Below are 22,819 nucleotides of genomic sequence, written 5' to 3'. Positions count from 1 at the left end.
CAATGAACTACCTTATTTTCTAATGTTTAATGCTCATGAAGACATCAGAAAATGACCTTACAGAAAATGAACCGTTAAATTCCATCTTTATTTTACTTGGTACCATCATTCTGCTGGTTCTCCAGTCTTAGAATCTTGATGTTTGCTTTTACTTCATTGTTTGCATACCTTCCTTATTGATTGAGATGCTGAGTACTGTCAGTTTTTTCTTGAGTAAACTTTTTCTTTTTTCTGTCAATTCTCATAGTGCTTTATTTGAAACTCTTCTTACACTTGTAATACTGCAGTGACTTCTTGTTTGATTTTTTTTTTTACCTTTCATCCATCCTAGATATTGGCACAAGTTCATTTTCCTAAATGAATCTCATGTAATCATTTCCAACTTCCCTTTCCACTAATAAACATTGTGTTATATAATCTGAATTTCATCTGTGGAAAAAAATTTAGGGGCTCCATATCGTCTCCATCAGGAAACCATTATCAGTAATCCTATCAGGAAACAGTAGTGTGTAGTGATCAGTAGATGTGTCTCAGGCCCTTTCTATTAATGGTTATAGAATAAAAGTTTGTGAATAATTTTCATTTTTATAAGTTAAAGGCATTCAGAGTTTACCAATAATAATGTCATTCTGACCCAATTGCATGAACATACTCTCTTGAGTGAGAGAAGGGGTGAAGTTCTAACCAGTGTGCCGATGATTGCATATACCCGGCACACCTATTATCATTGCCTTGGTCTGTAGTAAGCAATGGTGATGGATGTTCATCGCTTGCCTGAAGGTTTTTGTTTGTTGATTGGCTGTTTTTTTTTTTTTTTAATCTGGGCATACTGAGACAATTTGGAATTATATGTTATGGTAGAATAAAGATTGAGGTCTGTTTTTCTTTAAGTGAAAATTTAAATATTTAGGTTGGGATTTGAGACCTTGATTAGGCCTCTGTATTTCTTTCTAGTTTTTTTCCCTGCCATTCTTTACTGGATTATCCTAGCCCAATTACCCTGTATCATGTGTCCTCAGAGCATCTTAAATTGTTTGTTCATGTTTTTTCTTTATGTAGAGTGTCTCCTGCCACCCTCTTAGGTGGCCTGTCTGATCCCACTTAGCCTCTGAAGCTGTATTAAGTTCTCACAGTCTTCATGAATTTTTCCCAGCCAGAATGATCTCTTCAGCCTCTCTGAGCTCTTACTATTTATATTCTTTACCTAACCACTAAATGGCCTTTGTGAAATGTGAGAAGACATAATTATGAATGAATAAAATACCATGTGTCACAAAATATTTAATCATTTACAACTAATAGCATCTTCTTGTGATGTTCCTTTTAGTGTATTTCTGTTTTGTTTTCTCAAGGAATTGGGGTGTATGCTCACTCACATCACCTGCCATGCCTTACTCTTTCTTACAAACCTCATAAATCTTACCACGGTTTTTTTTTAACAGAACTCATTAAATATTTATTAGTTAGATTAATTGGTTAATTGACAGAACTCCTTCCTAATTATTTTTATTTCCAATAAGCTGTAAATCAGATAAATTTTTCTATACTAACCATTGTTGAATACTCATACATATATGTATTTATTTGTATGTGCAGGTATACTCACAAACATGCATAGTCTCTGTTCTATTTAAGTGTTTCAGCACTGATACTTTTAAATTTTATGAAATCAATTCGCCTTTAATCTCTGAATTAAGAAATATGTTTGAAAGTAATTATATAATATTTAAAGATAATTAATTCTTTTGCTTGTAAAATATACCATAGGAGTCCAGAGTTTCTTTTCATAACGACAGTTTCCAGCTTGGTGAACTCAGACTACATCTTATGGCCTCCTCAGGGAAGATGTTTAAGGATGGCTCAATGAATGTCAGTGTTAAACTTAAGACATGCACCCTTGATGATCTCAGAGAAGGAATTGAGAGAGCAACATCGAGGTTTGTCAGCTCTGAATTTGCTATACATTATTTCAGGCTTCCAGGCATTGCTAGGCTAGGGATCACCAAAAAAGATCTCTGTCTTTTGATCATACTTCTTGATTTGAGTTGCATTATGAAGTAGTGCTAATATAAGATTCATCTGCTTTAAAGGTTAGATTAAAGGGAAGTTTAATCATAAAATGGAAGACCATCTTTAGAATGGGAACTAAGAGAAAATGAGTTTTAATAGTTAAATCAACATGGGGTGATATATTTGGTGATACATTTTTCGAATTTCTTTCCAGTAGGCAAAATTTTATTTTAAAAAAGCCTTCAAGTTATGGATTTTTCCTTCATCTTGTTTATTTTGTTCATGTCTTTTTAAAACAGTTACGCAAAATTTATTTCAAAGTTTTAGTAGAAATAGAATCTAGTGCATTCACATCATCAAGCGATTTTTGAAAGGGTGACTTATATTAGCTCACTCTAAAGTGGGAAATACGTAATTTCAGTAGCCTAATTATGTTTTTATTTTCTTTCTCAAGTTATGAGACACAAATTTTGTACCTTTTTTTTTTGGAGAAAAACTGTGTTACTACTTAAACTTGGAATCCATTGAATACATATGGGATACTTCTGAGCCCTTTGTTTTTCTGAGGGATGAATAAATAAAGAAGGAGTGCTGTGATGCACCCAGCTTTTCTAGTTTGGAAATTTCACATCTAGAGTAGCTGTCCACATCTCTGTAGACAAGGGTGATAAATGATAACATCCATCAGGTAGCCTGCTTTTTCCAGTTTATGGAGGACATAGGGGAACTATAATTGAGCACACTTGATAAACACTTGATGATTTAAGTTGTAGTGAATACTTTTGGGTTCAAATTTTCATAGGATTATCTTTGAAGATGAATTTTTTAAGTGAAGTTTTATTTCATAAAAATAATATAAAAGGGCTGCGTTACATTTTGTGTCACTACACTGATGTGTTTTTTGTTAGTTGCCCAAATTCCATTCTGGCCATCATTGGTTTGTTTCTCTAGTATTGCATTATAATGTAATACTCAAGAATTGCATTATAATGCAATAACATATATAATTGCATAATAACATAAGTATAAAATATTCAGTAATTGCTTAATAACCTGTATCTTGCCTTGGAGATTGGTAGTCTTGGTTACTAATGGATAATTAGATTCTAGTTAAACTTGACCTGTTTTTTATACAGATTAGAAACTGAAAGATGAAAGAAAGATTATTGAGGTATATAGGAAATGTTTAATCTTTTTTTATTGTTTTAGCAAGAATAAAATAATGAATAGCATTTTTTTTTCAGAATGATTGACAGAAAGAATGACCAAGATAACAACAGTTCTATGATTGATATAAGTTACAAACAAGACAAAAATGGAAGTCAAATTGATGCTGTTCTTGACAAGCTGTATGTATGTGCCAGTGTGGAATTTCTGATGACTGTGGCAGATTTCTTTATCAAAACTGTGCCTCAGAGTCCAGAAAATGTGGCAAAAGAAACACAGATTTTACCAAGACAGACTGCCACAGGGAAAGTCAAGATAGAGAAAGGTTAGCAGAATTTATCTGTTGTAGATGGCAACTTGTATATTTTAACAAGAATTACAAACAGAAAAAAGAGAAATGAAGAACTTAAGAATGTAAAATTAGTCTTTTAGATTTAAACATATTCTATATAAAAACTTTAGCTTTTTAAAAAATTTTTAAAACATTTTAAGAAATGTTTAATATGTTTAAATGTTTAAAATGTTTAAAACATTTTAAGAAATGTTTTAAGATGAAAACATTTTTAAGAGAGAGGTACAGTAGAAATTGGACCAACAGCCAGGAAACTGCTTTGGTTCCAACTGTGGCATGAACACTTCTTTACTGATCCAGAAATGGAGTTAATCTGGGTCAGTGGTTAGTGGCCTGTTTTATAGGTGGGGAATCTTATTCAAAGAAAACATTTTGAGAATTCTAGCACATAGAAAAACAACTGAAAATATTAAAGCAGAACATGGGGACTTTGGAGGATCCAGCAGGACCTCCCTGAATGTCACCTTAACTCCTTAAAGTTTGTGGAAGAATTTGCAAATGTCTGGTCTAGCTGTATGCAAAAGCCACTTTGAGCTGTATACTTCTTTTATTCCAGCATTATCTAGTAGATCAGTGATTTTCTTTCTTTTCTTTCCCTTTTTTTCCTTTCCTTTCTTTTCTTTCCTCCTCTCTCCACCCCAACCTTTTTTTTTTTTTTTTGAGATGAGCTCTCACTCTATCACCCAGGCTGGAGTGCAGTAGTGTAATCTTGGCTTACTGTAATTTTCACCTCCTGAGGCAGGCTCAAGCAAATCTCCCACCTCAGCCTCCTGATTAGCTTGGGACCAGTTTTGCACCACCACACCTGGTTAATTTTTTGTATTTTTGGTAGAGACCGGGCTTTACCATGTTGCCCAGGCTGGTCTCAAACCTTAGGCTCAAGTGGTCCATCTTCCTCAGCCTACCAAAGTGCTGTGATTATAGGTGTGAGCCACTTTGCCCCTGCCAGATCAGTGACTTTTCTATGTTAAATTACAGTTGTCTTAGTCAGATATGTTTCTCTCGAATGTATTATCCAGATTGAAAAAGTAATATGTGCTGGTAGGGTAAGAATGCTATTTTAAAAATTTACTGTTATTGTTTTTTAAATAGTAATTATATCTGATATTTATATTTATATATGCATTGAATACATTTATACTATAGATTATATGACACTGACTATGAACTTTTGGGTGAAACTGAAGGAAACAAGTAACGGTGTCTGCTTTATCAGGGTTTCTTTTCCTCTTCCTGATATTCTTCTTTGCAGTTTTCCCTTTCTTGCACCTGCAGTCTAATATATACTTATGTCTGTGTATATGCACATATCTTAATTCTGACAAAAAGAACTTCAAAACAGGATTATTCTTGCTAGATCAAAATGGTAATTGTATTCTTGGGACAGGGATCAGATTGCGTTATCTTACACAATCAGCATTTGTTAATCATTTAATCATTCGTATTAACCAATTAATGTTGTCAGTTTCACCATATCTTTTATAGGAAAACATTGAGAAGAACTTAACAACTTGTAGATAACATGCAGTCAAATGAAAATACGTACCTGAAACTTTTCTTGTTCCTGTTTTTTGTTTTTTCAGATGAGTCTGTTAGACCAAATATGACTCTAAAGGCCATGATCACAGATCCAGAAGTCGTATTTGTTGCCAACCTGACAAAGGCTGATGCTCCTGCTCTGACAGCCTCGTTTCAGTGTAAACTTTCTCTGTCAACATCCAAACTTGAACAGATGATGGAAGCTTCTGTGAGAGATCTGAAAGTGCTTGCTTGCCCTTTTCTCAGAGAAAAGAGAGGGAAAAACATTACCACAGTAAGAATTACCTTGTGTCCTAAACTTGGGTTGAAGAGTGGCAGAAACAGTTGATTCATGGAATTCTAGAGTATGAGAGCTCTGCAGCACTTTAGAGGTTATTTATTGTGAACTTGGGGTTTTATATATAAAGATACCGAATTCCAAAGATGTTAAATGACTTAGCCATGGATGTGATGACCAAACTGGAGATTATCTCCAGAATGGTTTTATTTTCATTATACCATCTTCTGTTGAGTAGCATTTGATAAAATTCAAAAATGTACAAATTAATATTCTTTTTCAACTGTTTTGTTCACCATAGTATACCTATTTAATGAATGAATGATATTTAGGCTTAGAATGAAAAAAATTGGAATCATCTCTCCAAAAGCGTTGGTGTTTGCTGTTACTGAACATGAATGTCGGCTGGGTGCAGTGGCTCATGCCCGTAATCCCAGCACTTTGGGAGGCCAAGGCAGGCAGATCATGAGGTCAGGAGATCGAGACCATCCTGGCTAACATGGTGAAATACTGTCTCTACTAAAAATACAAAGAAAAAAAAATTAACTGGGCATGGTGGCATGTGCTTGTAATCCCAGCTACTAGGGAGGCTAAGGCAGGAGAATCGCTTGAACCAGGGAGGTGGAGGTTGCAGTGAGCTGAGATCACACCACTGCACTCTAGCCTGGGTGACAGTTCGAGACTGTCTCTCAAAAAAAAAAGTGAATGTCAATTATGTTTTCACATTATTATTGAAAAATATGATTTTAGTCAGTTAATTACCACACCAATTATTTTGTAGTGTTGATAATTTTATGATGATAGAATCATTATATTATGTGACTTATTTGTAGTGGCATTTTAAATTAAAAAAATTTGTGGGCAAAGTGACCTGCATAAAGAAAGTGTGAAGTCTGTACTTTATCATGAAATGTTCTTTGACAGGATCATCTTTATACATGTCACCAAAAGCTTATATCTATTAGCTCATCCTAATTCTTTCTCTTTTAGAGACAAGTGTCTCACTTTGTCACCCAGCCTGGAGTACAGTGGTGCCATCTTAGCTCACTGCATCCTCAAACTACTGGGCTCAAATAATCCTCCTGTCTCAGCCTCCTAAGTAGTTAGGACTATTACTTGGCTAATTTTTTTAAAAAATTATTTTTTTTGTAGAGAAGGAGTCTTGCTATATTGCCCAGGCTGGTCTTGAACTCCTGGCCTCAAGCAATCCTCCTACCTTGGCCTCCCAAAGTGCTGGGATAACAGGTGTGCACTACCATACCTGGCCTTATACTATTTTTTAAGAAATGACAATTATGAGGTACTAATTGCTTCATTCAGTTCAGGTACAAGCTTATTCATTCATTTCTTTAATGGTATGTAAGAATATAAGCTTCACAATTTGAAGATTTGACTTTTATTGCAATAAGGGCCATATATGATGTTTCAAACTGACCTGTTAATCATCTGGAAACTGTTTATTTACCTACCTTACCATAGTCTTTAGCTCACTTTTATAGATATTTCAAAGGTATATTTCATAGAGGACGTCATCTAAAAACTATTATAGCAGAAAGAAACATTTTAAACGTACTAAATGTGCATTATTACTTAAAGATTTGGCATTTGGCGAGATGAAATTCATCAGAACTGCTTAAAGTACTTTACCAACGTGTACAGACTTCTCATAGTTCAGAAGCGTCTTCAAAAGAGATTTTCAGCTAATTTAGTTTTGCCTTTTTGCTTTTAGAATAGTAGCAGGCTGTAGTTAAAGATCTCAAGTTAAGTAAGACATGGTTCTTGTAAATGTGTGTTACGTATTTAATGGATCTATGGAAATGTGAACTTCATTTATCTGTTTATAGGTCTTGCAGCCCTGTTCTTTATTTATGGAAAAATGTATGTGGGCTTCAGGAAAACAAAATATAAATATCAAGGTTAAAGAATTTATAATTAAGGTTAGTACTTACCATATTCTTTGAATGAAAATTCTTAATTTTCCTCACAACATTGTATATTTTGCAGTTGAGACAGTATCTTTTGATGTTTCTCATAACTCAAGCATTGTGCTAGTCATATATTCAGTAATAAGTAATTTCTAACATAAAAGTATATTTTTCTTTAATGCAAATGTTTGCTTCTGTTTTCTTTAAAAGAGTACTTTTTACTGTCTACAAATGATCAGGGTAGTTTTTCTCTATTATATTTGCATGTATGTGTTGGGGAGGTTGAGTTGGATGAGGGAAGAGACACGGGGTGGGAGGGAAGATAAGGGAAGAAAGGATGGAGAGAAGAGGTTGTTATTACTTTATTTGTAATAAGTCATTTTTAGGCATTATTTGATATATAAGTTGATTGAATTTAATAACTATATATTTGGCTTCAAATATTTGTAATGACACCTGTACAGTAGAAATAATTATTAGGGTTTACTGCTTTTTACTCTACATTTAAAGTATTGAGAAAAATTAATTGTTTTCAGTGCCATCAAAATAATTGTTTTCCAATGGCATTTAGATTTTTTAAGTATGACCTCGTGCCCAGTCACAAATAGAAGATATGGAATACTTTCTGCAATCTGTTTCTCTGTTTACACAAAGGATACAAAAATGAGTCCTTTTCTGGTTAATTGCTTAATTTTTGGTTAATTGGTTAATGCCAGTAATGGTAGTGGCTTTACTTACATATGTCCGTGACCAACAGTGATTGAACTAAGGCTGAAACTCATTTCATTTGAAGTACCATGTAAATATTAATTTAGTTTTTTCTCAATATTTTAAAATACTGAATAGTCTTAGAATGTATATTGTTAATGGATTTACTTTTAAAAATATATAAAGTAGTAAATGGGGGAAAAACTCCTTGAATTTGCATGTATTTTCTCTTAAGACATTAGGTTAGGTGCTGTTAAGACTTTACATTCTTTGTACATAAATTTATCAACTGAGTCAACAAACATTTTGGAGCTTTTACTATGTATAAAAAAAAATGTCCTTTACAAGGCATTGGGAATTCGTAGCCCCTGCCGTCAAAAAACTTAATGACATATGTGGGAGAAAGAAAGAAATCAGTGATCATAGCTCTCAGTGCTAAAGGCATGGACAAGGTTCAGTTGGGAGCAAAGACATGGGGCCTTTAATTCAGACCAGGACATCAGGGAAAGCTGTGTAGAAGCAGGACTATTTGATCTGAGTTTTGAAAGTCTAATGGAGATTAAATAGATGGAGAGCATGGAGAGGTTTATCCAGACAGAACTGATAATATGCACAAAGGCAGAGGTATGAAAAAATCCTTTTAAGACTTAGGGGGGTGGTCCATATGGCTGGAGAGAATGGTGTGGTGGAGTTGTAAGACCGGAAGCATTAATTATAAGTGACATTAATAAGACAAGGAAAAAAAGTTGACAAGTACGTTAGGAAAGCAGTGCATACCAGATCCTGCTTTTGATGATGTAATTATATCTCTTTACATTTTAAGTAAGGATTGTGAGGAGTGAATAATAAAGGAATATAGTTAACTTATTTAACCTAGTATTTCTGGGAATTTCTGGCTAGCTGGTTGAATAGGCACTAGGCCACAAAGAGCTTTGCACATTAAGCTAAAGAGAGTTTGAATTTTATCCTGTGGGATAAAAAAAGTTATGGAAAGTTGATGAAGATTTTAAGCATAAGAATGACGTGCTCAGATTTGGGTTGTAGAAAAATTATGCTGGTGGCATTGTGGAGGGTAGGCTGAGAGAGTGTTGGACATAAAAGGTATCATCAGTATAGAACTCAAGTTACAATAATAGAAAACGAGGGAAGTGAGCAAAGAAAGGCACTATCCAAAGACAGTAAGAGGTAGAATCTGCAGATCTTGGGGTAAGTCAAAGGAGAGCTATGCTTTCCAGTCTTTGAGTTTTAGTAAGGCAAATGGAAGCAAATGCATATCTTCTTTTATTTTATTTTTTTAAGATCTTGTTGCGTAACGATATTTATGTGTGTCTTGACAAGGATCACACACTTTGGTTTAGTTAATGCAGCTGATTTTAAAATGAAGAATTTGTTTACATTTCTATACTTGTCTATTCACATAACATTATTTTGGTCTGAATTGATCAGTTTAACCTTAGATTTTGACTACTGACATTTAACATTAGTTGCTTAATTCCAGATAACCTGAGTAGAAGTCAGTGTTGCATGGTTAGTTGGCTTGACACATAATTTTGTGTTCTCTCTTGTTTTTCTTGGTTATGAAATTATTTAAAATTTAAATTAGTTACTTTTTAACTTAAAAAATCATGTATGCATATATTGTCATCTGGGAAACAATTTATTCTAAATATTTTTCTGCTTTTTTTTTTTTTAAAGATTTCCCCCATAATTCTTAATACTGTGATGACAATCATGGCTGCATTGTCTCCAAAACCAAAAGAAGATGAATCCAAAGATGCAACTAAGGAAATGGAAAATCTTTGGGGTGTCAAATTGATTAATGATTATAACACTTGGTTTCTTGGTGTTGATGTGGCAACAGAAGTAACAGAAAGTTTCAGAGACACTGAACATTCATTGATAGAGGAAAATTGTGCTGTTCTTGTAGAATCAGTTCAGGTTACCTTAGAATGTGGCCTTGGACATCGAACTGTACCTTTATTATTGGCAGAGTCTAAGTTTTCAGGAAATATTAAAAATTGGACTTCTTTAATGGCTGCTGCTGCAGACTTGACGCTACAGGTATGACCACTTCATTTAATACCTTCAGAGACAACTTCTTGAAAATGCAATTTTGGAATTAAGATATAAGCTTTTCTTGTTTGTGCATGGCCATCATGAGTATATATGTGAATAGATACTGTATTCTGACATTTAATTTGTTGATGTATTGTTTTTTTGATAATTATTTTTTAAAGCTTGATTTGGTAAATAATTTGTAACAATAGAGTAAGAAAGTAAAGGAACATACACTCTATATATTGTTAGGTGGGTTTTTTAAATGGCTAATAATATATAACGTTAATTAATATTTTTCCCACTGGTTACAGAAATACATAATTAAGGCCAAAAGACTCTCTTATCATTCTGTATATATCTTTCCAGGTGCACTGTTACAATGAGATTCATGCTGTCTGGGAGCCACTGATTGAGAGAGTGGATGGGAAGAGACAGTGGAATTTAAGGCTTGATGTAAGGAAATCTTAAAATATCTTTGGATAGAATGATACTGTGCATATTCATTCCTAATTTTTAGTTCAGTGATTCTTAAGATGTGGTCTAGGATCCTTGAAGCCCCTAAAGGGCTCTGTCCATGAGGTCAGAACTCTTTTCATTTATCGTTTTCATTCTCATTCTCTCATGAGTGTATAGTGGAGTTTTCCAGAGACTACATGAATGTGATACTGCAACAGATTGAATGCAGAACAGAAACGAGAATTTATCTGTCTTCCCTTAAGGCAGGCACTAAAGAAATTTGCATATTCTCCTCTTCTCACTGTATTTTTAAAGTGGTTATTTTTGATTACAATGTTATTTATATTAGCATGTAATTTTTATTTTTAAATGAATATTTAATTTTTTCAGTTTTAATTGTTAATAGAGTGCATATTGGTAGATACAACATAAATGATACTGTTTAGTATACTCAGTGATTTTTTTAAGGGTGAGACAAGAATATTTGAGAATTGCTATTCTAGTTAATAAACTCTTTTGTGTTACTTCTTTATGTTATTTTTTGAGAACACCTCAGAATCCTAGATACTGAAGCACATTTTTCTTGATTAAAAGGAACTTGAGTCATATATTGTTAAGAAATTGTTATAGCATACTTCTTTGGGGAAGCCTAAAGAGTCAGGCATGGAAACAGACTCCACATATTCTTCTGTTAAAGATAAGTCACTTAACCTGTGTTCCGATTTCCTCTCAATAAAGAAGTAATATTTTTCTGACATGCCTTTCTCTGGCATAGGGAGGCTAACAAAGAATGTTTTACAAGGCTTTTGAAATACTACTAGAACAAAAGCTGATGGAATCTGATGACTTTTACTATATTAATATTACTTATTTGAAGGTGTTATTGGTTAAAAAAAAATAGAAGGAAAGAAACATTTCCAGGTGGCACCTCTAATAGGGATCACTTTAGACTTCAGGGTCCTCTTAGATTGCTCATTAATACATAATCACCAGTTGGATGACACTGAATAAATAGTGGTGCTCTGAGGAATGTATAAGAAACAAATATTTTAGTGGGCTTTGAATAATTTCATGACATAATTCTAAACTTTTCCCCATGTTTGGACTATGCTCTGAAGGAATGAATGTTGATTTCCATGAAATCAAAGTGAACCACTGTGTATTTTTTAAAATAAGACTTTTGTGGAACATCTGTTTAGCATTTTTATTTTATTACCAGCTGGTTAATAAATTTGGTATGTTATTTTTCTTCATAGGTAAAGAAGAACCCAGTCCAGGATAAAAGTTTGCTGCCAGGAGATGATTTTATTCCTGAGCCACAAATGGCAATTCATATTTCTTCAGGAAATACAATGAATATAACAATATCCAAAAGTTGTCTTAATGTTTTCAACAATTTAGCAAAAGTATGTCTGAATTTTGCTTAGAATATTTCAAATGGAGTTTTAAAATGAAACATGGATTTTTTTATCATCATAATTTTTTATCATCAAAATATGTGTAGTTATGGTATAGGTTTTAGAAAAAATGTATGTTTTTCAAAAATTTTACTGTGATGATATGTTCCTTTTCAGGGCTTTTCAGAGGGCACTGCTTCTACTTTTGACTACTCTTTAAAGGACAGAGCTCCTTTCACAGTAAAAAATGCTGTAGGTGTTCCCATTAAGGTGCAGCCCAATTGTAATCTCAGAGTAATGGGCTTCCCCAAGAAAAGTGATGTTTTTGATATTGATGCTGGCCAGAATTTGGAGCTGGACTATGCCAGCATGGTACCTTCAAGTCAAGGGAACCTATCTATACTGAGCCGTCAAGAAAGCTCTTTCTTCACTCTGACCATTGGTATGTTATATTCATTTTCTTTTAAGGGCATCTTAGAAGTTGTTGGTGTGGGCTTATTTTTGATAAAATATGAAAAAACATTTTGCTGCACATATCTGGAGATACAACCTTTGAAAAATATAATTGCTAACCTCTTGTTTCTTGTTTTCTAAACTTGAGAAAATTAAACTTTATTGATTTAAGAAATACTTTACAAAACTATATTATTTTTATGCTCTTAAATAACACACACATATAGATATATAATGTGTTTTTAAAAAGATAGGAGTTTAATGAGGAGAGAAAATAGCTATATTCAGAAGTCTTAAAATAGTGACACTGTGACAGAGAAAAAGATTGTTGCTATATAATTGAGAGAATAAAATTATAAGTTGGATTTTGTTTTTATATTCAAAACCCCAAGAAAAATTGTTTTGGTCAAAATTTTCTAACAGTAACTGGTCTCCTTTTTTTAGTTTATGTGTCTTAAAAAAGCATTTTGTGGTGATCACTTCTAGTCATGAAGAAAAATACTCGTTATTTTGAGGTACTAATGATAATTCTGTCATAGAGAAACGTTGGCAAATTAATGTTTGGAATTCTTTTCTCTTATGCACTGCCTTAGTACCTCATGGATATACAGAAGTTGCAAATATCCCTGTGGCCAGACCTGGACGGCGATTGTATAATGTACGGAATCCCAATGCCAGTCATTCTGACTCCATCTTGGTACAGATCGATGCGACTGAAGGGAATAAAGTAATTACCCTTCGCTCTCCTCTACAGGTAATACTTCAAAGTGAACTGTATCCCCTTCAGTGTGTCAAGAAATATTCAATAATTTAGCTGAATATAGGAATATAGTAAAACTGCATTAGGTCAATACTGATTATTCAGAAATAAATTGTAAACTGAAATGGCTTCTATTTACTACCCAACTTGCTTTGGTAATATTTATTCTAAATGTCTGTAGTTTTGTTAACTTAAAGCTCAGTTTTGTTTTCTATCTTTCAAGACAAATTTAAAATTAATAAGGCTTTTTTGGTATATTCCTTTAAATATTCAGAACTGAGGATTATCGTAATTGTAGTTAGGCAACATTCCATTCTCTTTGTATGCCACTTTGATTATATTTTTCAAGTATGTATGAAGGGATATTGGAATGATCTACTCCTCTAAAAACATTTTAGCATCTTAATCTGTGTAAATATTTCTACTTTTAAGGTTTTTCCAACATTTTTCTTTTTCTCTGTATTACTACAAGTTTCAGCATATGGTCAGCAAAAGAACTATTTTTTTTTTCTATCTGTAACATCAGATAAAAATACAAAGGTTTCAAATTTTGGTCATTGTTATGTCTTAGTTTGTTATTTACTCCGGTGCATAACAGACTTTAGTCAAGGAAAGAGAGTTGTACTGTTTTTCTTTCTCTCTCTTTTTCTTTTTTTTTGCTATTCATTTCTGTTTAGTTATTATACATGATGCATTGAGAAAAGATTGTCACAGAGAAAAAATGGCTTAAATCTTCAAAGAATAATACATATTTGAAAGCTTATATAGACTAATACTAAACATAAGCTTATAATATATGGAGCATTTGAATACCTTAATTTTCAACTGCCACTAAACATTAAGTTTAATATATATAACACTTAAATATCTTAAAATTTTTCAATTGCCAGTAAAAATATTTTCCAGTATTGAGTTTGAAATTTTTTAGATCTCAAAGTAATTGTGTGTGGCTCTCATTTTTCTTTTGAACTTGTGTATCTTTTAAAAAATTTGTATGTCTTTTCGTCCAACAGATCAAAAACCATTTCTCCATTCCATTTATCATCTATAAATTTGTTAAGAATGTTAAGCTATTGGAGCGTATTGGGATAGCCAGACCTGAAGAGGAGTTCCATGTTCCTTTAGATTCATATAGGTAGATACTTCTTTAAATGTACTGAGCATTAAAAAATTCATAATACATATTTTTAATTTTGTGAATTGGGGATTTATATTCTGGAAAATAACTTCATATTTTTATTATGTAAAGATTGGTAAAAGCCAATTTTAAAACATAATTTATTCTTACATTAAGAAATACATTTATATTATATTATCATGGAATTTATCAGATGAAAATTCCTTATAATATATTTGATGTCAGAATTTTTCTGAGTATTTTTATTAGATTGCCTTTGTACTTGAAATGAAAAAAATTTTTTAAGTTGTCTTTGTTTACAGAGTTTTTTTTTTCCCCCTCCCCAGAAAGTTCCTCCACAAGTTGGGTATGTGATTTTGGGTGAATTTTATAACCTTTTTTTCAGCCCTGGTTTCCTCATCTGTACATCTGTAAAAACAGGAATAATAGCATCTTTCTTGTAGAGTTGTCAGGAAGATTTAATAAGATTCTTTTTCTTAAGTTCTGGATCAAAACTTTATTCTCACTGTTTCCTCTTTCTGCAGATGTCAGTTGTTTATCCAGCCAGCTGGAATCTTAGAGCATCAGTACAAGGAATCCACCACTTACATTTCTTGGAAGGAAGAACTTCATAGGAGCAGGGAAATCAGATGCATGTTGCAGTGTCCATCAGTAGAAGTCAGCTTCTTACCTCTCATCGTGAATACAGTTGCTCTGCCTGATGAATTAAGCTACATATGTACACATGGGGAAGACTGGGATTTAGCTTACCTTATTCATCTTTATCCTTCTCTCACTTTGCGAAATCTTCTCCCATATTCTCTAAGATATTTACTTGAGGTATGTCTTTTGCATTTAGTTTGAATTTTATTGTGGCACAGAGTAAATTTTGATTGTTTTATGGTATTTTTAATTGAAGTCAGTGTTTTATATAGCATATATGTAATTTGTAATGCCTTCATAATATTAATGATAGTAAAAACTGGCATATTTACTGTGTGCCAGGAACTGCTCCATGTACTTTGCATGTATCAGCCTATTTACTCTTTATAATAATCCTGATGTAGATACTTATTAGGCCCATTTTATATATAAGGAAGCTGAGTTGAAAACAGGTTAAGTGACTGGCTCCAGGTCCCATAGCTAGGAAGTGGTAGAGTTGTGATTTGAACCTAGGCAGTTTGGCTTTTTGATCCCTGCCTCTTTGTGGCATCTTCCTTCAATTAAGAACCATGATCATCTCTTTATTAATTTAGTAAAATTCCATTAACTAAAAGATAGAGAAAAATAAGAAAATATTTCCTCTTAAATTTTTATTTTAAAATCAATATTACGATTATTTCTTCAAGGTTCTATTGAAAATAAACCTTGGAAAATAAAAATAATTTACTGTCTGTCTTAAGAAGTAATAAAGATTTTCTAGTGATGGAGTATGATAAATATTTTAAATTTTTTGTATGCCAGTATATTTTAAAATACTAAAATCTGGAAAGTATTTGGAACCTATTTTTTTTTTATGTGATAATGAGCCATTCCTGAGTTGTGGAGACAAAAATTAATTAAATGACTTAAATAGTATTTATATAAGAGGAGTTTTTAGTAAGGAAACCTGGTTTATATGTTGTTATTCTACCTTAGATTACTTGTCATTTTTCAAATAATTCCACCTTAGATTACTCGTCAGAATAGTTTGATACCACTTTTCTTACTCCATTCATATGGGAACCATTAGGCATGGTACATGAATAGAGGATAAAACTGAAGGCCAGGCACTTAAATGGCTCATTTAAAGCCATAGCTCTAATGGACAACAGCCAAGCTTCCTGAATCCAGTGTTTGACTCTTGTTATAGACCTGATTTTTTCACAAAACTATGGCTATTAGCCTCCTAATGGCCAAAGTCAGTTTCTGCCTGTGGCTATGGTATAGTGTTTGCTTTTTAGTCCTTAGTGAGTACTGGACATTTGTAATATGTAAACATGGTACTGTACAGAAGACTTGGCAGTTAACTTGCAACTGGTAGGTTGTTTAGCATTTATGAAAAATATGGATTTTGTTATTTCAGAGGTTTTAAAAAAATCACTAAGAAAGGTTTTGTTTGGTTTTAGGGAACAGCAGAAACGCATGAGCTGGCAGAAGGCAGCACTGCCGATGTTCTGCATTCGAGAATCAGTGGTGAAATAATGGAGTTAGTCCTGGTGAAATACCAGGGCAAAAACTGGAATGGACATTTCCGAATACGTGATACACTTCCAGAATTCTTTCCTGTGTGTTTTTCTTCTGACTCCACAGAAGTGACGACAGTCGATCTGTCAGTACATGTCAGGCGAATTGGCAGCCGGTTGGAACTGTCTGTCTTTAGTCCCTATTGGCTAATCAACAAGACTTCCCGGGTTCTCCAGTATCGTTCAGAAGATATTCATGTGAAACATCCAGCTGATTTCAGGGATATTATTTTATTCTCTTTCAAGAAGAAGAACATTTTTACTAAAAATAAGGTGTGGTTTTGTTCACATAATAAGTTAAAACAGATAAATTTCTGATCTAGAAACTTGGGAATTATTTGCCTTCCCTAAAACCATGCTTACCTATTTGCCAAATGCCATTGGTATGAATTAGGCTCAAGGGGACTTACGCATAATCAAATGGTATGTTAGGAACTAACTGGTTTCCTGAGCCCTAATTGCCCTTTTCTCCAGTGACTATAGAGCTACCTCTATTCTTGAACTGGTGGTAGTAGTAGTATGGTAGATAGAATAACTTGATTTTATGCACTTTACCAGTGATGAAATGGCATTTCTAAAGATGTAATCATTGAATTTGGCCTATATTAGTTGAGCCTTCCTATGTCTGAGCACTCGGCCAGGCCTTCAGGAGAGAAACCTAGTGCCTAAGCCTGGTCCTTTATGCTCTGTTCCCTTCTTTCCTCTTTAGGCTCCTGTCTTGGTATTTCTTACCACACACTTTCCCAAGGGCTCACCTCTAGGCTTTTGTGTAGGGTGTACCCTTTGCCTACAGTGCCTCTTCCGCTATTTGTTTCTCTGTCTTCCTCATCATTCCTGATTATCTGCTGTTCATCCTTTGGCATTCTGCCGAAGCCTGATATGTGTGAAGATTTTCTAACCATTTAAAATGGGTCTAGATATCCCATCCATGTTCTTACAGTAGTAGTGGTTCGCAAATTTCAGTGTACATTAGAATCACCTAAAGATTTTGTTTGTTTGTTTGTTTGTTTTTGAGGTGGAGTTTTGTTCTTGTTGCATAGGCTGGAGTGCAGTGGTGTGATCTTGGCTCACTGCAACCTCAGCCTCCCAGGGTGAAGATTCTCCTGCCTTAACCTCCCAAGTAGCTGGGATTATAGGCGCCTGCCACCACGCCCAGCTAACTTTTGTATTTTTAGTAGAGACAGAATTTCACCATGGCGGCTAGTGTGGTCTGAAACTCAGTATCAGGTGGTCTGCCTGCCTCAGCCTCCCAAACTGCTGGGATTACAGATGTGAGCCACTGCACCTGGCACCTAAAGGATTTTAAACACTGATTGCTGGGTCCTGTCTCTAGAGTTTGATTCAGTAGGTCTAGGTATGATTTGAGAATTTGCATTTCCAACAGGTGATGCTTTGGGATCTCCACTGTCTTTGAGTGTTTATTAAAACATGGTATTGTAGTTGTAATTGCTTGTTTATGTCTGACCTCTAGTTGTCCTTAGGTTTTTTACAGTCTAATTGGGTGGATGAGGGTGAGATTAATACAAGGGCACAGTTTGATCTCTTCTGTAAATCTTTATCTAAATCCCAGAACCAGAAGTAAATGATTTACCCTCTCACCTTGGTAGCATTTTTTGCCTCTTGTATGGCTCTTATCTCATCGAGTCTTGTATGATAATTTTGAGTATGTATTTCCTAGTCTCTCTTTCTGGTTGGAAGGTCATTGAAGACAGGAACTGTGTCCTGTTGTCTTCCATTCTGCCTATCACAATGTCTTTCATGCAGTGTCTGCTGAATAATGTTAAAGACATCAATTCTCTGTATGCTAAGAGTTTAAAAATTTGTTAGCTCTATATCATAGGTCTGTCACTGGAAAACATCATTTTGCTTTATAATTCTTTTTAAAAACAATACAGAATCTCATTGGTATCTATCTTTAGGTTTACTATACTCATTGCATAGGTGAATGAGAAAGTCAGAACTTTGTTTTCATTTTCTTGTTCCCTAGAGTTTTTTGTGGTTCTGTTACCTGTTTGCTATATGGCTTTGATTATATTTTTCTGTGTCCTATAGTACTAAAGAAATTTCTAGTAGTCCAGCAGCTTTCTATCAGATAAAATTATTATACTGTTTTAGGTTTCTTATATGATGATATGTGCTCTTTGGTATAGGTACAATTAAAAATTTCAACTAGTGCCTGGTCGAGTAGTTTCTCGTTGGATACAGTGGGAAGTTACGGGTGTGTGAAGTGTCCTGCCAACAATATGGAATACTTGGTGAGTTCTGCTTGCTTATTTACTTTTGATTCGATTCACCTTTTCTACAGTTCAATGAACAACTTGGCTTCTAAAGGGTACAGAAATTTGAATTTAAAGTGATATGTGGAAGGCTGTTATCACTACAGATTTTTATGGTCACTGATAATCAGAGCACAACCTGAATGTGTCTAAGTTTAAGACAGTGAGTTTAATCCATCCAAGAGAGCAGCTTAGAAAATATTCACAGTATGCTAGAATCCTTATTCTATACCACCCCTTGTCAGACATTTCTTAAATCTTAAATTTGACTAGTGTGAAAATTTGAATAATCTGGTGCCAATTGACCTATTTTATTACTACTTCAAAGTTTTAATTTTACTAATAATAGATAATAAAGCAGCAAAACTTGGACCTGTATACAAATTATAATGCAATTTATGTTTGGAATTTTTAAAAGTAAAGAATGCTAGACATATTAAATCTGTCATTGCAAGTCATTAGTTAAATTACTAATTGATATTTCTTGAGTTCTTGAGCCAAACTAAGGAACTAAAATTTTTTTTTTCTTAGAAGATAATCTGTAGTAGAATATAACTTGTAGTTGCTTTATTTAAGAATTCTTATTTTAAAATGTTTTAAGAAGTTGGTATGTGAATGAGGGGCTGTGTGTATATTTCAAAGATATTGAATAAACTGGAAAATAAGCTTGTTTCCTTTCCACAGGTTGGTGTTAGCATCAAAATGAGCAGTTTTAATCTTTCACGAATTGTTACCCTGACTCCCTTTTGTACCATTGCAAACAAGTCATCATTAGAACTAGAAGTTGGTGAGATTGCATCTGATGGCTCAATGCCAAGTAATAAATGGAACTATATTGCTTCTTCAGAGGTAACATTTTTCTCTATTACAACTGGTTCCTAAGATATACAAATAAATGTTGACATCTAAATAAGAATTGTATATACCTCTTTTTCATACTCTATGATATTGATGTGTTAAAATACGATACCCAGCTTTGAAAGATTCTTTTCGTTACTATATTTTTAAAGAAACAAGAAAAGTTTTGCTAATACTTACCACTAGCCCAGTCTAGATCATTAATAGTCTTTTTTCTAATTCTTATATGTATAGAATGTGGATATGTATTGTAAAAAGTACGTAGATATTATGTACTATGTAGTGTCTCCATAGTCAAGATAATGTCTCTATATTCAAGAAGCTATTATCTTAAAAGAGTTATAAAAGTCAGCACATGGAGAGAAAGATAGCATATGCTAAGTTACAGGTGGTTATAGAATTTCTGACTAGGTGAGCTGGAAATTTCTTTGAGCTAAAATTTCGCCCTCTCTTTACCGAAAAGGAAACTGAGTTTCAGAGTTTTCCATGGTCAATAAAGTCATTGGTAGTTGAAATCATGGTGCTATAGATGAAGAGATAAAAATTTCACAGAATAGGTGGATTTGAACTAAGCTTTTCATGCTTAGTAAGATATGAGGAGGTAAAGCAAATGGGGCAGTGTGTGCCAGAAGAGGACAGGTGCAAAAATGAACACTAGAGCTTGATCTTGACTGAGTTTTCAACCCAACAGCTGATGCTGAGGATAGTTGAAGATCACTTTCCACTGTTTAAAGAAAGATTCTGAAGTTATTTTAAAAATGTTTAGCAAAAGACTCAGAAGGAAGGATTCCAATTACAGTATACACCAAGTTAGAGCTCTAAGAGCCGTGTGTTCATGGCGCTTAGAATGATCACCATAAACTCGGCAGCAAATAATGCTCATTGTCTTTTTATCTTTGTTGTGGGTTTGATTACAGTAGTATTTTTTATTCAGAAATAGAATTTACCTAGTATATTCCATAACAAAAGGACATTTTTTTATTGGGAACTAAATCTTCAGTTTTATAAGTAAAACTGATGCTCAAAGAAGTAAGTATATGGTCTGATTAATGTCAAACGGCTAGAAGGGTGGTGTCAGAACTTCCAGCAAGGTCTGTGCTGTTCTCTCCTCTGCCTTCAATTGTCTTTCTGGTTTACCTAGGATAAGATACTCTGTGAAATAATTCATCATATATTAATGAATTAAAATGGGATATACACAAAAGCAATTGAGGTTATAATTTTAAATAATTGAAATTAATTGTATAATTCTTAATCAACAAGCTCTTCAGTTTCTCATATTGTAATTATACCATAAATGCATATAGACTAATATATCTGTATTCTCCTGATGAAATTTCATTGGTTTCACAGTCATTATATTGTCAGTAATCTTACTATGAGATGTGGAGGATATATTTTTAGAAACTTCATAATAATTCCATAAATGCATATAGACTAATATATCTGTATTCTCCTGATGAAATTTCATTGGTTTCACAGTCATTATATTGTCAGTAATCTTACTATGAGATGTGGAGGATATATTTTTAGAAACTTCATAATAATTTAATCAAGAATCAGAACTTAAAGTTTAATGAATGTCTTATTTATTATATTACAGTATTGTCTTAAGACTGATAATAACTTTTATATTTTTAGTGCCTTCCATTTTGGCCTGAAAATCTGTCAGGCAAACTTTGTGTAAGAGTGGTGGGCTGTGAAGGATCTTCCAAACCATTCTTTTATAACCGACAGGATAATGGCACTTTATTGAGCTTAGAAGATCTGGTAAGTTTCCATATTTTAAAATAAAATGTTTTTGATTTCTAAAATTTGCTTTGAGGTATTTCAGTAAACCATGCTATCAAAATCTACTGGTAATTATTTGAAGGTGCTGCTATATCAATATGTCATGCCTACATATGTTTGTAACAGATCCAGAGACAGTTTGCTTTTCAGTAAGAACGTAAGAAAACAGGAGAGGCATGGTGGCTCAACACCTGTAATCCCAGCACTTTGGTAGGCCGAGGCAGGTGGGTCGTGAGGTCAGGAGTTTGAGACCAGCCTGGCCAACATGGTGAAACCCCATCTCTACTAAAAAGTACAAAAATTAGCCAGGCATGGTGGGGCATGCCTGTAATCCCAGCTACTCGGGAGGCTGGGGAACGACAGTTGCTTGAACCCAGGAGATGGAGGTTGCAGTGACCCGAGTTCTCGACACTGTACTGCAGGCTGGGTGACAGAGCGAGATTCTGTCTCAGAAATAAAAAGAAAAGAAAAGAAAACAAAGCTTTTGTATTTTACATAATAATTGAAATTTCCATGTGTGAGTGTAGATTAAACCAATTTATCAAACATACATTTTTTTTCCTACAATAGGATGGGGGTATCTTGGTGGATATAAACACTGCTGAACATTCAACTGTCATAACTTTTTCTGATTACCATGAGGGATCTGCACCTGCCTTGATAATGAACCATACACCATGGGACATCCTCACATACAAACAGAGGTATGAGAAAAAAGGGGTAAATGGGAAATACTTATATTGGTCCACAGTAACTTCTGGGAAACACTTTGGTTTCATGTTCAAAATGTTTTTAGATTTTAGAAAGGTGATATGGAACACATGGTGTTTGAATACCCTTAGCATGTTTTGAGATAACACTCTGTAAACACGTTAATATTTCTGCAGCAAAAATGATGAATATTCACATGAAATAGGATAAATAGAAACTATTAATAGTTTCATATCAATTCAGGTCAGGTTTTGCTGCCAAATAAGTTTTGACACCAAATTTCCAGAAAAATGCTTGGACTTTTAAAGCTTTTAAGATATCAGAATGGCAGGTAAAGGAGTGAACCTGTTTAAGTATTACCTTTCCTCTGTAATCTGGTAGTGCTCAGTGAACTTCTTCCTATAAATCTACATCTAGTCTTTTTGGGTAGAGGTAGTAGAAGGTTACATGAGGAGACGATGAGTAGATAGTGGTGTTGAATGTGTAGCATTGGCTGATAGGAATTTCGTTATTCTTGCATTTGCTGTCATTTGGTTTGGATGATGCCGTTATTTAATGGTAGAGAATTTAAGCCCTTAAAAATAATTTTATTTATAAAATTATATATATTTATATTAATATATGTATATATATTTATACACATATATACTTATATAAATATATATATATATGTAAATTCCTTAAAGATTTCCCTAGTCTTAATTCTAATGGAGTGAATCCAGTGAGAGATTTAAAAGTA

At 33.6% G+C, this 22,819-nt stretch overlaps 1 protein-coding gene across 4 annotated transcripts in view; it reads left to right on the top strand.

Moving 5' to 3' along the window:
* Positions 1-22,819, top strand: part of VPS13C (vacuolar protein sorting 13 homolog C) — a 205,784-nt gene that overhangs the window by 127,896 nt on the left and 55,069 nt on the right. For all 4 annotated transcript variants that reach the window (XM_064361368.1, XM_064361367.1, XM_064361370.1 and 1 more), the window contains 16 exons: positions 1,768-1,937; positions 3,255-3,502; positions 5,113-5,342; positions 7,190-7,282; positions 9,674-10,039; positions 10,403-10,489; positions 11,749-11,898; positions 12,067-12,331; positions 12,936-13,096; positions 14,116-14,237; positions 14,765-15,059; positions 16,328-16,717; positions 18,595-18,699; positions 19,405-19,569; positions 21,220-21,348; positions 21,940-22,073. In XM_064361368.1, coding sequence (XP_064217438.1) covers positions 1,768-1,937; positions 3,255-3,502; positions 5,113-5,342; positions 7,190-7,282; positions 9,674-10,039; positions 10,403-10,489; positions 11,749-11,898; positions 12,067-12,331; positions 12,936-13,096; positions 14,116-14,237; positions 14,765-15,059; positions 16,328-16,717; positions 18,595-18,699; positions 19,405-19,569; positions 21,220-21,348; positions 21,940-22,073 — 3,110 coding nt within the window. The remainder of the gene's footprint in view (positions 1-1,767; positions 1,938-3,254; positions 3,503-5,112; positions 5,343-7,189; positions 7,283-9,673; positions 10,040-10,402; positions 10,490-11,748; positions 11,899-12,066; positions 12,332-12,935; positions 13,097-14,115; positions 14,238-14,764; positions 15,060-16,327; positions 16,718-18,594; positions 18,700-19,404; positions 19,570-21,219; positions 21,349-21,939; positions 22,074-22,819) is intronic.

This window comes from Aotus nancymaae, unplaced genomic scaffold, assembly GCF_030222135.1.
Source record: "Aotus nancymaae isolate 86718 unplaced genomic scaffold, 86718_ANA_hifiasm-v0.15.2.pri h1tg000041l, whole genome shotgun sequence".
Lineage (NCBI taxonomy): Eukaryota > Metazoa > Chordata > Mammalia > Primates > Aotidae > Aotus > Aotus nancymaae.
The sequence above is the reverse complement of the archived record's forward strand: the minus strand, read 5'-3'. Positions and strand labels throughout refer to the sequence as shown.